General features: G+C 37.7%; 4 protein-coding genes across 4 annotated transcripts; 3 read left to right on the top strand and 1 right to left on the bottom strand.

The window, feature by feature from the left end:
- The first annotated feature begins 1,504 nt into the window (after positions 1-1,504).
- On the top strand, positions 1,505-5,107 carry LOC123315925. The gene has a single exon (XM_044901830.1). The coding sequence runs from the start codon at positions 1,505-1,507 to the stop codon at positions 5,105-5,107; it is 3,603 nt and encodes a 1,200-aa protein (XP_044757765.1).
- Positions 5,108-5,352: 245 nt separating this feature from the next.
- LOC123315926 lies at positions 5,353-6,744 on the top strand. Its single transcript, XM_044901831.1, has one exon. The coding sequence runs from the start codon at positions 5,353-5,355 to the stop codon at positions 6,742-6,744; it is 1,392 nt and encodes a 463-aa protein (XP_044757766.1).
- An 8,323-nt stretch (positions 6,745-15,067) lies between these two features.
- Positions 15,068-16,093, bottom strand: LOC123315927. Its single transcript, XM_044901833.1, has one exon. The coding sequence runs from the start codon at positions 16,091-16,093 to the stop codon at positions 15,068-15,070; it is 1,026 nt and encodes a 341-aa protein (XP_044757768.1).
- Positions 16,094-16,453: 360 nt separating this feature from the next.
- Positions 16,454-17,880, top strand: LOC123315928. Its single transcript, XM_044901834.1, has 2 exons — positions 16,454-17,683; positions 17,741-17,880. The coding sequence occupies exon 1, from the start codon at positions 16,454-16,456 to the stop codon at positions 17,390-17,392; it is 939 nt and encodes a 312-aa protein (XP_044757769.1). The 3' UTR covers positions 17,393-17,683; positions 17,741-17,880.
- Positions 17,881-18,401: the final 521 nt, after the last annotated feature.

Genomic DNA, 18,401 nt, shown 5'->3' on the forward strand with positions numbered 1-18,401 from the left:
TTCATCATAGTGTTCGCTGTTCATCATAGCTTTTGGGAATTTACCAATCAATCATCTGTATATCAATCATATGTATCCGAGTATGTATCTATATTATTAACTTCATTTTGTAGATTAATCATGTCTCGACAAAAATATGGTTGCAATTTCAAAATATGTTGACTCGAGGCCTTCAAAAGACTTCAATTTTTTTTTATTTTTTCCCTTACATCATGTATGATCTATCGAAAAATGCAAATCTGTTTTGGATAATTCTTCATAAAAACTTGTTTCCATATAATTGGTAATTTTCTTTATGATATATCACAAAAAAATTAAACCAGAGAGATGGTACAAGCTCTTCAAATATTCGGGAAAATCCAATATTTAAACATAATCGATAATAAAAGAGATGTTTCTGAGCAAATAAATCTGTGCTCAAAATCATTGAGCAATCCGATTTAAGGAAAATATATAGAATGTCCCATTCGAAATAACACAACAATGTCCAACATTCGGTTTAGCAGACGTTGTTCATTTCTGTGATATTGTAAAATTTGTAGCATTTTTTCTCTTGATTCTGAAATGAAAATTTTCGGAATGGCTCATTGTCCTTGAATTTTCATCACCATTTACATCTGAGTAATCTTTTCCAACAAATTTTTTTTTCTCTGAACAGCTCATTTAATTATATGCAATGCAACAATACTAATTATTCGTTATTCTAATAGGTAGTATTATCTATATGGATCATATCCATAGAGAGAAGCAATATTATTATGGACAACACTCAAATCGATTTGTTTTCATATAGGTAATGAAATAGTTCGCCAAATTCAGAATTATAGTGTTAGCTTGAGATGAAAAAAGTCCAACGGATGCATAGATGCACACGATGAAATATAAACAGTCATAATCCCATTCGAGAGAGCCAAGATTGGTTTTCTTTCACGTGATTCTTTCCCCTACAGAAGAATGCGATAAAAAATCTTTGAGATATGCCGCCAGGATTGCAATAATGGAGGAGATAACGCGCTGCGCCTCTCTTCAGTTAATTCCTCCGTATACTGATATTCCGCCTGTCTACATCTGCTTGGACAATACAGCGTTGCCATTTTCGGAGGTGCTAACCAGCAAAGAGTCTTCCAGAGCAATTCTTCGATATACAGCTCAGCACACTAGCGCCAGTGATATACACTCGAACTAAAAGATTGTTCAGTACATAAACGAGGTGCGTTGTGACCTCGAAACGATTTTTTGATATGTTGGTCCCTGAAGCCTCCTGAATCTAACAAGCTAAAAAACAAGGCAAAACGTTGTCACCTCCGATTTCGGAGGTGACAGCGATATATATGAGGTGAGAGCGTTAAACGAGTTACTATTTTGGAGGTGGTATTAACACTTTATAACTATATATATATATATATATATATATATATATATATATATATATATATATATATATATATATATATATATATATATATATATATATATATATATATATACATGCAGGGGGGCAGTAATGCTTTCGGGGAGTGACGACCCCGCATACCTGAGTCACCCAGCCCCCAGGTTAGCAGCCTGGGAAGCTGTAGATTATGAAGCTCCTGTCACTAGAAGCATGATGCAGGGCGGTAGAGGGCAGCGGGCTGGCCCTCTTCGGAGCCGTCTGGAGGCAGAGCCTGTAGGGGACAGCTGTGGGGCGAGCGGCGCAGCCCCCCGAGATGGCACCGTAAGCCATAGCAGTAACAACATCAGAAGAGTGAGAAGGAGTATCAGTTTGGACGGAATCAGGAACCGTCCCGCTGAGGCTCAGACTAGAGATGGAAGAATGCGCTGGACCGAGGAAGAGAATATCCTCATTATGCGGGTTCACTTTATTGCTGAGGAACTGCACCAACAGAATGCAGAAAGAACTTATCGACAAATTCTAACCACCACTTGGAATGAGATCTATCCAAGTAGACTCTCATATCCGAATCTGCTGGCGAACAGGGTCAGATGGATCATACAAAATGAGAAATTCTCAAGCGTCGAACTTGAGTCTATCAAAAAAAGCATTAGACCATATGCCCCAGTCTCAACTGATGATACTATCATCACCGAGGAAATAGACCATGAACAACAGGTTTCAACGACGCTTGAACACAAGTCAACAGAAAAAGTCTTCAGGAGGAACATACAATTGTATGCCAAGATCAATCCTCAAGAAAGACCTAGAATACCTAGACTCAAAGGATCACAGAACATACTGGAAAGTGTGAGTAGAACAAATAAAATAATGGAAACAATCCTACCGAGCAACCTTAACATTGAGGAAATTGCTGACTATGTTTATGCCGGGGCCGTAACTGTATGTGAGGAAAACAACATAAGGTTGATCATAAACAAACACCGAACTGAAGAAAACAATATGCCGCCATGGAAGATCCGCCTAGAAAAAAAAATAGAGAGAATCAGAGCAAACATAGGAGTGTTATATACTTACCTGAACTCCAACTCACCATCCAGAAAAACGATCAAGAAGATCTCGCGCATAGCATCGGACTACAAAATCAGAGCCACAAATGAACCCTTCAAGCAAGAACTCATTGTTGTATATGACACCCTGAAACAGAAGGCAAAAGCATTAGGAAACCGGATCAGGCGATATAATGAAAGGGTCAAAAGGTACAAGAATAACCAATTGTACTATAAAAATCAAAATCAGTTTTACAGACAACTAGAGGAGACAACAACAGTTGAAGAGGAGTTACCAAAACCTGATGAAATGCGTACAACATGGGAAGCAATCTGGAGCGACGGAGGAGAACATAATGATGGAGCATCTTGGATTCGAGAGGCAGAGGAGGAATCAAAATATTACATAATGGATAGAGTTACCATCACTGAAAATGATATAAGAGCAACACTAAAAAAAACAAACAACTGGTCTGCGCCAGGACCTGACGGGCTTCACAACTACTGGTGGAAACACTTCAGTTGCACACACAAACAAATAACAAAGTTGTTTCAGCAAGCCCTGGTAAATCCATCCCAATTACCACACACCCTGACTCTTGGCATCACCCACATGATTCCGAAAGGACCAGGACACAATAATCCCAAAAATTATAGACCAATCACGTGCTTGCCTGTTATCTACAAAATCTTAACAGGAGTGATAACACAAAAAATATGGAATCATGTGAGAACATGCAACATTCTAGCACCTGAACAGAATGGATGCCGCAGAGATGCAAAGGGAAGTAAAGAGTTGCTAATCATTGATTCCCTCATTACCAAACAGGCAAAGAAGAAACAGCGGAACCTATCGATGGCATGGATTGATTATAGGAAAGCCTTCGACTCCATCCCACATTCATGGCTACTAAAAACTTTGAGATTGTATGGAGTTGAGGAGGCGATAATCAATCTTCTCAAACATCTCATGCTCACGTGGAGAACTCGATTGCACCTTAAAACGAACACAGGTGAATATACAACAGAGCAGATCAACATCAGAAGAGGGCTTTTCCAGGGAGACAAACTGAGCACACTCTGGTTCTGCCTCGCAATTAACTTTTTGAGCAAATTGCTTAACAACACCAGGTACGGCTATATCATTGAAAAAAGAAATAACACCAAAATCAGTCATCAGCTTTACATCGACGACCTCAAATTGTACGCTGCAAATGAAGACCAACTATTAAAACAGCTCAGAATCGTGACATCCTTCACAGAAAGTATAAAAATGGAACTGGGCTTAGATAAATGTGCTGTACTACATATGAAAAGGGGAAAGCTGATAGAGGGAGAAGCCATGCTTATAAACCAAGGGTTAGAAATGCAGAGGATGGGACCAGAAGATACTTACAAGTATTTGGGAATTAAACAGGGGCTTGAAATCAGAACAAGAGAAACCAAAGATGCTTTTAAAACTAAGTTCATGGAAAGGCTGAAGAAGGTACTCCAAAGTAAACTGAATGCGAAATCAACATTCACGGCAATTAAAGCGTGGGCGATGCCATGTCTTACTTATTCCTTCGGCATCATTAAATGGTCGACCACCGATCTAAGAGCAATAGATACCCAAGTAAGAGTACTCTTGACTAGGTATGGAATGCATCACCCTCATGCTTCTGTAATAAGACTGCACATGCCAAGAAGTGAGGGAGGAAGAGGTTTACAACAGGTTGAAAACACCCACAACACTGTGGTCAAGCAAATGAAAGAGTATTTTAAATCAAAGAACTCACCTTTCTTCCAAGCGATAGCTGAAGAGGACCAAAATATCACAGCTCTAAACCTGGCATCAACAACGCCCCCTATAGAAAGCCCAAACATCGAGAAAGCTGCAAGAGAATGGCACGGTAAAGCCCTTCATGGAAGATATCCCACTGCTCTGAAATGGAATAAAATTAACAAGGAAAAGTCTATCTCATACCTGAAAGCAGGTTACCTTTTCCCAGAGACGGAAGGAAGACTGGCAGCCATCCAGGACCAAGTGATACCTACGAGAGCCTACCTGAAAAACATAGCACAAAAAAACTTACCAACAGATCTATGTCGCAAATGCTCACAATCCGTGGAAACAATCCAACACATTACTTCATCCTGTTCGACCCTCGCTCCCAGAGAATACACGGATCGCCACAATGCCATGGCAAAAGTTTACCACCAGGCACTTGCTATAAAACATGGGTTATTGAAACAACATAAAAAAGTTTATGAATACTCACCACAAACACTACTAGAGAATGCAAACCTGAAGCTATACTGGGATCATCCACTGATTACTGATAGGCCAATTTCACACAACCGACCGGACATAGTTATCTTTGAAAAAAAAGAAAAAACAGCGATAATAATTGACATCACGGTTCCAGCGGATGACAACGCTGAGAAAGCCTATATTGAAAAAATAGTGAAATATCATGACTTGGCGTTTGAACTGAAACAAATTTACCAACTTACCTCCACTCTGATCCTTCCATTGGTCATCACAACCAATGGTCTTGTTGAGATGCATCTGATCCAACACACCAAGCGGCTTGGACTTGACGAAAGTCTTATCGATGTAGCCCAGAAGGAAGTCATTCTGTGGACTACAAGAATAGTCAGAAGATTTCTAACCAGCAGCTGAGAAATGCTTTGGTCCTCGTGATCCGGCATAATCATGCGCCCACCCAGAATGGTGAAAAAAAAAAAAATATACATATATATATATATATATATATATATATATATATATATATATATATATATATATATATATATATATATATATATATATATATATATATATATATATATATATATTATGCTTCGAGCACAGAGCAGCTGCGACGACAACTTGAAATTGTCGCAGCTTTCAGCGATTCAATCAAGATGGAAATGGGAACCGATAAGTGTGCTACGCTCGAAGTAAAAAGGGGAAAGATTCAGGAACCTCGAACCACCACCCTGATGAACTTCAATAGGATTTCCGCACTGAATGAGGATGAGTCGTACAAATACCTGGGAATAAATCAGGCCCTCGACATAAGAACATCAGAAATGAAAGTCATTTTCAGGGAGAGGCTGTATAGGAGAGTGAACTTGCTGCTGAAATCTGGCCTGAACTCCAAATCGCTGTTCACCGCAATCAATATTTGGGCTATACCGGGCATTACTTATTCGTTCGGTGTTCTCGCCTGGTCACAGACGGACCTTAGGGAGATTGATAGAAAGATTAGAACTATGCTAACGAAGAACGGCATGCACCACCCCCACTCATCCACCATTAGACTTTATCTTCCGAGGAAAAACGGGGGAAGAGGACTCATAAACATAGAGACAGCCCATGCGGAAAATGTTAATGCCCTAAGAACATATTTCATGCAGCTGGACTCACCTGTTAGTGCGGCAATCCGGGAGGCTGACGTAAACATCTCCATACTGAAGTTGTCGGTTCCGGATTATAAGCTGGCGGCTCCATCCGTTAGTGAGTGCGTGGAGGAGTGGGGTGGAAAGGCTCTGCATGGGAGGTATCCTGGTCACCTGAAAAGCAGAGAGGTCAATGAAGAGGAGTCGCTTACTTACCTTCGGGCAGGATACCTGTTTCCTGAGACAGAGGGGAGACTTCTGGCGATACAGGATCAGGTGATGCCAACGAGGATGTACTTGAAACATATCGCCGGGCAGGACATCCCCTCCACCCTCTGTCGCAAGTGTTCCCAGGCTCCTGAGTCGATTCAGCACATGACTTCGGCCTGCTCCATCATGGCCCCGAGAGACTATCTTGAAAGGCACAATGCCATGGGAAAGATCTATCATCAGAAACTGGCACTCAAGTTAGGATTGATTCAAAACGAAATCCACCAATATCTGTATGCGCCGAAGCCTCTTTTACTGAACCACCGATACAAATTATATTGGGACTCAACATTAATAACGGACCGAGGTGTAGCCCATAATCGACCGGATGTAGCGCTGTTCGATGAAGAAAAGAAAACCTGCTTGTTGCTGGACTTTACAATTCCAGCCGATGAGAACTTAGCTAGGGCATACAGTGATAAGATCTCGAAATATGGTGACCTCGCCTATCAACTCCGCGAGATGTACGATTTGAGATCCATTAGTATCCTCCCATTGATAATGTCGGTTAATGGACTGGTTGAGAGGCATTTAGTGGAGAATACGGAAAGATTGGGTTTGGGACGCGAAGTCATCTCTAGCGCCCAAAAACAGGTCATTCTGGGAACGGTGAGAATTGTGCGGAAATTCCTGGAGGCCCCGTAGCTGCAGCATTCTGTCTTGACGCTGCTTCGCGTCCGACAGATGACTAAGCACAAGCCCGAAAAGCGCGGTGATTAAAAAAAAAAAAAAAAAAAAAAAAAAAAAAAAAAAAAAAATATATATATATATATATATATTTTTTTTTTTTTTTTGTCAATCACCTTTCAGGGAATTACGAAATACCACCGGGCTCTGGGAGCCAAAGTGGAATCAAGAGCTATGAAGGAAGCGTCTTACGATACGTGTAGTGCCCAGTATGACCTCCTTCTGGGCACTCGAGACAACATAGCTGTCAAGTTCCAACAGCTTTGTATTATCAACAAGATGTTCTTCTACGAGTCCGTTGACCGACATCACCAGTGGGATAATAGATATTTTCTTGAGCTTATACATCTCCTTTAGTTCGAACGACAGATCGAAGTATTTTGTTAATTTTTCAGTGTAGGCCCTTGAAATATTGTCGTCTGAAGGAACCGTTATATCGATGATCACACAGCTTTTTTCTCTCTTATTTAGTAAGACGATATCCGGTCGGTTATTTGCAACTGGTCTGTCTGTCACCATCGTGGTGTCCCAATACAGTTTAAATTCTTCGTTCTCGAGGACACTCTCAGGTAAGTATAGATGATTTTTTCTCTTTGTTTTAATTAATTTTAATTTCAGTGCCATGGCCTGATGGTAGACTTTTGCCATTTGGTTGTGTCTATCCGTGTATTCTCTCGGTGCAAGGATTGAGCAACCAGACGTAACATGTTGGATGTGTTCACGTCCCTGCTTGCATTTTCTACATAGATCAGAGGTAAGTTGTTGTCCCGCTATGTTTTTGAGGTAAGACCTGGTAGGAACCACCTGATCCTGTATTGCAAGCAGCCGGCCTTCGGTTTCAGGAAACAGGTAGCCCGCCTTAAGGTAAGTTAAGGATTCTTTTTTATTCACATTGTTGTTTTCTAAATTATTAGGGTATCTACCATGCAATACCTTAGCTTTCCATTCCTCCTGCAGGTTTTGCTGAGTGCGAATCGGTTGTGTGAAGTCGGAATCCGATAGCCGCAATGGGGAGCATCCTACATCGACTGAACGAAGGGTCCTGACAAAAGGTGAGTTCTGCTTCATGAAGTAATCCCTTAGTTTTAATACGGATTTGTCATGTGTTGTTTCTAGGTTAAGCATTCCTCTTCCCCCTAGATGTCTTTGGAGATAGAGTCTTGCCACGGATGAGTGAGGGTGATGTACTCCGTATTTCGTTAAAATCGTGCGGATCTTCATGTCCAATGCCTGCAGTTCTGTAGCCGACCATGTAAGTATCCCGAAGGTGTACGTCATTATGGGCAATGCCCATGTGTTCAAGGCTAGAAACAAAGATTTTGAATTTAATTTGGACTTGAGCACTTGGTTCACCCGATAAAAAAGTTTCTTACTGAAGGCTTTCTTCATTTCAGCGTTTTTAATTTCTAGAGCTTGCTGTATACCTAGATACTTATAGGTTTCATCCCGGCCGAGGTTCTGAATGGCATTTGGATTCAAGATATTGGAATTATTCTCAATTATTTTTCCCCTTTTGACTGTTAGCCTTGCGCACTTGTCCAGCCCCATATATATATATATATATATATATATATATATTTACATCTCCGAACATTATGGCTTCAGACCATAGACCAACCATTATGGCGTCACCTAGAAAGAGACGACCTATGTCGGTTTTGATTCGTGTATATTCAACCAAAACCAATTATACTCCCTGTCTACGAAGAATAGCGTACGATGAAAAATGAATATACGAATTTTCAACATCTGGCGTATGTTATGGCTTCAGTATAAGTTCATAACATTGTGGCGTCAAATAAACGCTTTTTGTACAAGAAGATAACATTACGGACTCATGTAAATGGCGTTTAATTCCCTCACAGCGTTGCCAGAGAGATTGCTATTCCGACAATTATGATAGATTTTACAGCTTCGTTTCCAGTTCGAATTGAATATTCACTTGTCTAGTTGAGTTCGTTATCCATCTGGTCAGGATCGCGATCTTATCCAGTATAAAAATGGACCAGAAAGAATCCTCTAGTACTTCAGTATAAAAATCTATGGTTACTGGGATATAGCGATTTTTCGAAATTTTGAACTTTTTCTACTTTGTTATCCAAAATAATTAATTTTGTGAAAACAACTCGACCTGAAATATTCAACTGATATTTTTTCGAAAGCTGGTGCTGATCATTTTATGAAAAAATGATCTACTTGAAATACCTATAAAGTTTGCATGATACAACTATTCTGGAGTGTAAACGGAAAAAGCTGCTAGATAAATGATTTCGATAAGAAACAAACAAAATCTGAGTTCAAATTCAGTTCTGAATTAGTAGGAGTATTTTCGGTATGAGATAATAAGCATGTTTCTGCTGATTTATTTTTTTAAGAGTCCATTTTCACAGTTTTCATGTAGTATGTATGAATGTACCGAATATGAAAAACACTGTATGTAAAAACTCGAAAGTGCCTTTTTATGAAGATTCAAGATTAAAGAGATTTCTTTGTGGATATTCATGATTTGTCCACGTCCAAAATTCGTTCTGATTTTTTCAAAGCCATAAGTTATTGAAATATGTGTGTGCTTTTTATTTGTGTCGATATACTAACGGCCGTTTTCAATAAACGTATATCCATTGTTTCAGCTACTGAAGATAGACAATACATCTGATTTCGTTTCTATGATCTATGTGTAGATATTTTTTAGAATGGTTACCAATGGTTACTAATCGTCAGTAAGTGAAACGATGGATAAATAGTTTTATTGAAAACGGCCGTTAGTGTCCTACAACTAATCTACGATTAATTCGACTGTTCCGTCTGAAAGATTCAGTGGAAAATACCTTTACTTAGCACGCTCACAGAAAATACTGACAAAATTTTATACAGTTTTGTTTTTCAATTATAGATTTTGATATTTCCCAATAGCTATCTCGTTTCGATAGTGAGTGAGTTCTATCTTTGGTTCCTTGTTTTTCAGTATTATGAGTTGAATATTGAAATGTATTATTTTGAATACTTACTGAGTTTATTTATTTAATTTTGAACTATTGGTGTCGATATCGCTGCTGTTTGTTGTTTATTTTCATATGCTTTCGATTCAGTTCTCTCTAAAAATTTCACCATTTCTTTATTCAAGATCGCTTATGCATAACTTAAATTTCGACGTCTTGATGAACCCACATTTTGGTTCATGAAGATTTAGTGGCTAGTAGGTACTGCTGATGACAGTTTTTTTCCAATTTCTACTCTATTCAACCGTCTACCAAATGAGATGTCTGAAATACTCGAATTGTATATGGAATTGAATCGAAACAATTATAACCTCTCATTGTCAACCAAATCAATAAATTAGGTTATTTCAGTGAGAATTCAATATACCGAAACGTATCTGATCAATTCATTGTGATGGCAATATAATATACCTATGCAAGCTTCATCCCATGAACCCAGAAATTCATGCACCGTGTGAATATTTTTATCAGCAAAAGAAAATTTACTATTTTTCAATTGTGCGTGCCATGTTTACTATGCTGTCACGATTCAAACTACTGTTGACTTAATACTCAAAATTTGTGTAATGAATATTAACACAACAAGAAGTATCGGAAATTTGTTTTAGCTGCAGAGACATCTGTCCCTGGAGAAACAATGTTAACTAAAACAACGAGAATATACTCAGTCAACAGTCCGATAAGAAAATATATTGAAAAATAAGAAAGAAGTTTCAATGAGTAAACTAAATTCTGAAAGTCGAATGGGAAAACTGTACCTAACCATGAATAGCACGGGTCAACACCAAATTTGACTTTGACTGCAAAGCATAAAATTTCGATAGTTTGGATCCTAATTAGACGAAAAAAAATATATGGCATGAAAAAGTTTGCTTCTGTGTTTAGGAGACTGATTCAACGATATCATTTACAATAAATACAAGCAACATGTAGAGCCCATGGCTTCTCTTGATTCCAAACAGAAAAGTCAAAATATGCTTCATAGGCTTCAGAGAGAACGTGAAATGTCTTTAATTCGTATTTCACGTCACGAATTATAATAAATTGACCACATATAAAACAAAATGCATCAGCATCGTATTTACACTTTCTTGACAACATTTGAAGTTTGTCTGGGCTTGTAAACAACACCTTATCGTTGTTTATGACTCGAGTGCCCACTAGCGGCACTTTGTAAGGGTAAACACCCCACTCTCATCGCGCGGTTTTTTAATTATTAAAAATTATAACAAAAAATAAAGAATGAGTATTAATACTATAACTATCACAAAAGCAAACTTTATACCAAAAAAAGGTATTTTCTTTTCGTTTTTGTGCATAATTAACCGGAAAATCCTAGTATAAACGTTAGGACAAAGAACGAAAAATTTTTTGTAGAGTCGTGATAGTAATTCATATTCTCAACCTGCGATATCAACATCAACTGCTTATTCCCTGCGTTTCTTGGAACAGTGATCATTCCTTGAATAGTGGACGATTTGATCCTTTGCAAAAAATAGTTTCCAAGACATTTTTCTTAGTTATTTGAAAATAATTCTTGTGTGCCCAAGGCCTGCTTTGGGGCTTATTGTAGATTCAGTGGACAAGGGAGAAGTGGGAGCGAGACTGAGAATGACGCTATTGAATTAGACGCGAGTAGGCGCGCGAGTACCAATGTTTGCTGTCCCGGAACCATCAACCCAGTGTAGCTTTCGTCTAACAACAACATCAGGAAAATCCGTGATTCGCAGAGAAAAATTTATGGACAGATGAGTCCACATTGGAGAAATATGGTTACCTGAGCACGCATAACTTGCGCGAGTGGCAGTTAGAAAGTATCTTGATGAGGTATACTCTAGAGATCGGTTACTATCTCGTTCACCAGATTCAAATCTGCAAGATTTATCTTATTGGGAGCGGAGAAAGTAAAGGTTTATTTAGCCAATCGAAAATATAGCTGAGTTACTGCACAGATAAATGGAGGCAGCTGAATTTGTTAACAATGGAAGAAATAAACGTTCGATAACACGATCTTATAGAGGAGTTTATACCACGGGAATTCCTCGCCATCCGTATAAGGCGTAAAGGGGGAAAGAGTGGAGTCTTTCCAGAACATTTGAACGATCAGTAGAAGTTACGAATATTAAAGTAGTTTTCACTTTCGTCGAAAAGATGAACGTCTTTTTTCAATTTCACCAGGATACGAATTGTAGCCAATGGCGAGACTTTTCGAGAAATTTCTTCATGTGGAATTTCATAGAAGAGATAATTTCACATCGGAAAGTTAATAACATGAATGAATATTTGTTCTTCAATAAAAAAAAAATTTTTTTCGTTTGACGAATAAAAAAATTTCTGAATTTTCTAGGTGACGAACTGATTGAATTGAATTATAATGAAAACCCCATATAAATTAGTAGTTTCTGACGTGAGATATTCATTTTCTCTTTTTGAACTGACCACTAGAATGGTGTAGACCCCTCTTAAGGAGATATCAAGCTTGCATTGCGGCTTTGGAAAACAATTCGAACATCTGTTATAAACCTTATTATCTAAATGAAACATGTTGAATGAATTTCATAATAGTGTCATCATCGGTGTCGCTCCCACATCGTGAAGTGATTCTTCCTACCTCAGCCTTGAAGAAGCCTGTTTTTTTTGCAGAAAATGAAATTGTCCACCATTTAAAGAATAATAATTTAGAAAATGTCATACCGTTTTTGATTTGCCAAACTCGCACAGTATGTATTTTATTTTTAGTATCATTTTCTTTCATGCTGGACGAGCTGGTTCTTAATTTAAGGCCATAGTAGAATCATTATTCAGTATTACTCAACACGAAAAAAATAAGAGAATTGAAGACTCTCATCAGGAGTGAAAAAACGCCACAAGTATTCCAATGTGACAGAGTTTTCCATTACTCTAAAAGCCTTCATTCTTATCAAATATCATCAATAATATCAATATTCACTGAAAAGAGTTGATAAAACTTACTAGTTTTCATCCAAATAAATTAACCGTTGAAAACGGTTGACCGAGTTTTCCATATACGCTAAAAACCCTAGCTCTACCTACTATTTTTCATTACCAAATAATAATACTGATATAGAGTAAGATTAATGAAGAGTGATAACGCTTAAACGGCAATGAAAAAAATAATGAGGATAAATTCAGATGCATACCACCCGACGATATGAATATCGACAAGTGTTACGATCTGAATTGATCTAGCCAATTTGCCATCGTCAAGGTCCCAAATGGAGTACGCTCCACCGAAGAAAAGCACATGCTGACCATGGTTTCGGCCTCATTTGGCCTCATCAGAGCAACATAGCGTAAGATTAATATTGAATATCGAATTATAATAAGGGCTTTTAGAGAATATTGATACAATCGTAACTGAAATTCGACTATAAAAATTTTCAAATCGTTGACTTTTGATGTAATTTAGCAGATAATCGAGTTTGTGACGATATCTCAACGTTTAGTCTCATGAGCTGTAAATAAAGACTTCCTAAGGTTGAGAATATGTTGGTTTTTATGCTGACTTAAAATTTTCATGAACAAACACTATGTATAAGTATAACCTACTTTTGTTCTGTTGTCCTTGACTTCATATTATTGTTTAAAATAAACTGAATCTTCATTTGGGATTTTTTCCAATATTTACACACCAAATGATTATACATTCGCAGTATGCTGATAGACTATTATGCTTATAAATAATTTTATATCATTCGATCTCGAGATCGAATGTAGGAAAATTTCTATGTAGTTGTGTTTTACTAAAACCAACTAAACCAACTAGGTATTTGTTATATTAAACTCATTTCATTGCAACATTTTTTAGGAATATCTTCCTGAGCTCTTGGTCGCGTTGGTAAAATTCCTTTATTTCGAAGGTCTTGTTACTAACTTCGACGACATTTGAACTGCAAGTTCATTATGAAATGAAAAAAACAGGTTTTTTGTTTTTTATGAAAAGTTGTTTTTTCCATCAAATTAAAATTTTTTATATGAAGCGAAAAACAATTTTAATAATTTTGGAAATAAGTTTGCAATTCAAGCATTAAATTTTTTTTTCAGTTAATGTGAAGAAGTTCCTGATTTTCTTCGAATCATCAGAACACCTAAAAAAATTTCTGGAAGCCATTATGTTTTGGCCTATCACATGGTTTCCGCTTGAGATAGCATTTGGGCTGAATTAACATATCAGTTATTCTTCAGTATTCAACTAGAATATGCGCTTGACTGATAAAAAATTGAACCACGAATTTTCATCACTGATTAGAATATTAACATCCATATATGACGTTTTCCTTCATAGAAGCCTTGAAAGACCACAAGATGAGTAACTCTGACGCGCAATAAGAATTCTGCATCCCCAAGAGATATTCGAAAATCAACCGCTGGATGAGAATTCTCTCTGTTCACTATAGATAAAAACGCGAAAGAGATGTTGCCACATCTCTGAGTCCATAAAGTACAAGGTGTAGTTTACAATATACAGGACATGTATATTACAGTCACGCCCCCGGCGGCAATGTCTCAAACTAAAATATACAATATTTACCATTCTCCGACCATTAGGGCTTCACGAGAAGAAATTTTCATTTCGTAATAGTGATGTCATATTTACAATTTAAGCAGATATCTGTATTCAAGGTTCTTCCACATCACTCAGTGCTTCGAATCACGTAAACCAGAGTCAAATCGGTAGCTTCATTGAGCGGAAAACGTGAATTACATTATGGCTTCACATATACTGAAGTCATAATTCGCCTGAAGCCACAATGAATGGTCCTTGCATGTTACATGAAGCCATAATGATAGGAGGATATATATATATATCGAAGAGGTTAAGGGTGTTTCGACTTTTGGGCAGTTAGTTAAAGTCAATTTGTATTAACAGCTCTATATTTCGTCCGAACTTTGTGGACTTCTTCAGGAGCATACTGTAAAAAAAGAACTTTATCTTATGTTCTAATGTGCATACATGACAGTGGACTTACAATACTAAGACATAAACAGGGGCACAGCTTCAAGAAAAAGGCACAATTGCTGAAGGCTGTCAGTCCACATTATCATAATAACAAATTTTATGGGGTATTGTACGATGTTAATATTATTTTTCTTAATTATCTCGAAAATATAGCGGCGCATAACAAAATTAAGTAAGTGACGTGACGAACACAGAACAGGAACATAGAACAACATATGACATGGATTGTTTTTCTTGACAGGGATGATTTTGTTTCCTAATTACTATTTTATTTTAAAACCACCTTTTTATGTGGGAATATTCACTCTGTAAGATCCTGCGGGTTTCGTCCATATTGATCACATCTTAGGAGAAAACTATATATACTGCTGAGATTGCTTGTATCTGATTTCGTATTCATTGTGTTATTTTGTTGTATATGGCACATCTCGAGGAATAAGCGTTTGTTATAGTTGTCTTCTTGTTCTAATACCATTACGTTATCGAAATCTGCGTTGTGACCTGTGTTTCTAATGTGTTGGCCTAGTGCACATCGGTCTGGGCGAATGGTGGAATCGCTTTTGTGCAGGGAAATTCTTTTTGCTAGGGCTTGTGAAGTCTGTCCTATGTACACCTGGGGGCAATGTTTGCACTTTATCTGGTAGACTACGTTTCGTTTAAACGAGTTTTTTAATTTTTCCTTTGTGTTACTGAAAAATGATTTGGTGGCCACTAGGGTGTATCTTGCAACTTTTATGTTCATGTATTTTTTGAATAGTTTGGTTAGCTCGAATGTCAACTCTTTGATGTATGGTAACTTTGCGAAGGTGATTCGGTCTTGAATGTCATCCTCATTGCCCCCATTTTCAGCCGTCAGGGTTGGCTCTGGAGGGCGCGTTGTGCTGTATAGTAGTTTTTTAAGTAGTTGGTTGGAGTACCCATTGTCTTTCATTAGTTGGAATAGCCTTCCTAGTGCTCCTTTTGTCAATGTGGGATGTGTGATGTCTTCGATTCTTTTCTTTAGGCCTAAGATGGTGTTCACTTTTATTTTGATGTTGTGGTATGACGACGCATTGATATATCTGCCGGAACTGCTTGGCTTCTGGTACCAGTCCAATTTTATAGTATTATCTTCTTGCCTGATCAGTTTGGTATCTAGAAAAGGCACGCTTCTATTTGATTCTCTTTCTATTGTGAACTGTATGTGGTCGTCAAAATTGTTGAATATCTCCAAAACTTCTGTTTCGCGGTCACCGGGCATGGATATTATCAGGTCGTCTACATATTGGCAGAGGAATGATGGTGTAAAGGAAAGCCTTCTGAGCTGGGTCTTAATTAGGGTTGACATTGCTATCTTTGCCCAAAATCCCGCTCAGAGGACCCCCCATAGAACAGCCAAATTTTTGTCTGTAGAAAGAGCCTTTGTATAGGAAGTAGTTTGAGTTGAAAATGAACTCAACCATCTGAATGAAGTCATCTTTGTGTATATTGGTGTGAGGCATGATAAGTTCCCAGTTGTTGTCGATAATGTATATGGTTAGCTCCAGAGAAATGTTGGTAAACAATGAGATGGCATCAAGAGACGCGAGCTCATGATCCTCTGGCAGTTTTATTCCATCAATTTTGGTAGCAAATTCTTTGGAGTTGGATACTTCGAATTCGTTGTATATCATTCCTCTGCCAATATGTAGACGACCTGATAATATCCATGCCCGGTGATCGCGAAACAGAAGTTTTGGAGATATTCAACAATTTTGACGACCACATACAGTTCACAATAGAAAGAGAATCAAATAGAAGCGTGCCTTTTCTAGATACCAAACTGATCAGGCAAGAAGATAATACTATAAAATTGGACTGGTACCAGAAGCCAAGCAGTTCCGGCAGATATATCAATGCGTCGTCATACCACAACATCAAAATAAAAGTGAACACCATCTTAGGCCTAAAGAAAAGAATCGAAGACATCACACATCCCACATTGACAAAAGGAGCACTAGGAAGGCTATTCCAACTAATGAAAGACAATGGGTACTCCAACCAACTACTTAAAAAACTACTATACAGCACAACGCGCCCTCCAGAGCCAACCCTGACGGCTGAAAATGGGGGCAATGAGGATGACATTCAAGACCGAATCACCTTCGCAAAGTTACCATACATCAAAGAGTTGACATTCGAGCTAACCAAACTATTCAAAAAATACATGAACATAAAAGTTGCAAGATACACCCTAGTGGCCACCAAATCATTTTTCAGTAACACAAAGGAAAAATTAAAAAACTCGTTTAAACGAAACGTAGTCTACCAGATAAAGTGCAAACATTGCCCCCAGGTGTACATAGGACAGACTTCACAAGCCCTAGCAAAAAGAATTTCCCTGCACAAAAGCGATTCCACCATTCGCCCAGACCGATGTGCACTAGGCCAACACATTAGAAACACAGGTCACAACGCAGATTTCGATAACGTAATGGTATTAGAACAAGAAGACAACTATAACAAACGCTTATTCCTCGAGATGTGCCATATACAACAAAATAACACAATGAATACGAAATCAGATACAAGCAATCTCAGCAGTATATATAGTTTTCTCCTAAGATGTGATCAATATGGACGAAACCCGCAGGATCTTACAGAGTGAATATTCCCACATAAAAAGGTGGTTTTAAAATAAAATAGTAATTAGGAAACAAAATCATCCCTGTCAAGAAAAACAATCCATGTCATATGTTGTTCTATGTTCCTGTTCTGTGTTCGTCACGTCACTTACTTCATTTTGTTATGCGCCGCTATATTTTCGAGATAATTAAGAAAAATAATATTAACATCGTACAATACCCCATAAAATTTGTTATTATGATAATGTGGACTGACAGCCTTCAGCAATTGTGCCTTTTTCTTGAAGCTGTGCCCCTGTTTATGTCTTAGTATTGTAAGTCCACTGTCATGTATGCACATTAGAACATAAGATAAAGTTCTTTTTTTACAGTATGCTCCTGAAGAAGTCCACAAAGTTCGGACGAAATATAGAGCTGTTAATACAAATTGACTTTAACTAACTGCCCAAAAGTCGAAACACCCTTAACCTCTTCGATATCTCCTGACGACTAGTATCTCGCCTCGATTATATATATATATATATATATATATATATATATATATATATATATATATATATATATATACATCTGCTTTGAAAATACAACGTTGCCATTTTCGGAGGTGCTAACGAGCAAAGAGTCGCCCACAGCAATTCTTCGATATACAGCTCAGCACACTAGCGCCAGTGATATACACTCGAACTAAAAGATTGTTCAGTACATAAACGGGGTGCGTTGTGACCTCAAAACGATTTTTTGATATGTTGGTCCCTGAATCCTCCTGAATCTAACAAGCTAAAAAACAAGGCAAAACGTTGTCACCTCCGATTTCGGAGGTGACAGCGATATATATGAGGTGAGAGCGTTAAACGAGTTACTATTTTGGAGGTGGTATTAACACTTTATGAGTGTTGCCTTGTTCTGTGAGGAACCGGCAAGCTCTAAGCCTCACCCTGCAAAGGTGATTTAAAAAATATATATATATATATATATATATATATATATATATATATATATATATATATATATATATATATATATATATATATA

The sequence above is a fragment of the Coccinella septempunctata genome, chromosome 6, assembly GCF_907165205.1.
Source record: "Coccinella septempunctata chromosome 6, icCocSept1.1, whole genome shotgun sequence".
Classification (NCBI taxonomy): Eukaryota; Metazoa; Arthropoda; class Insecta; order Coleoptera; family Coccinellidae; genus Coccinella; species Coccinella septempunctata.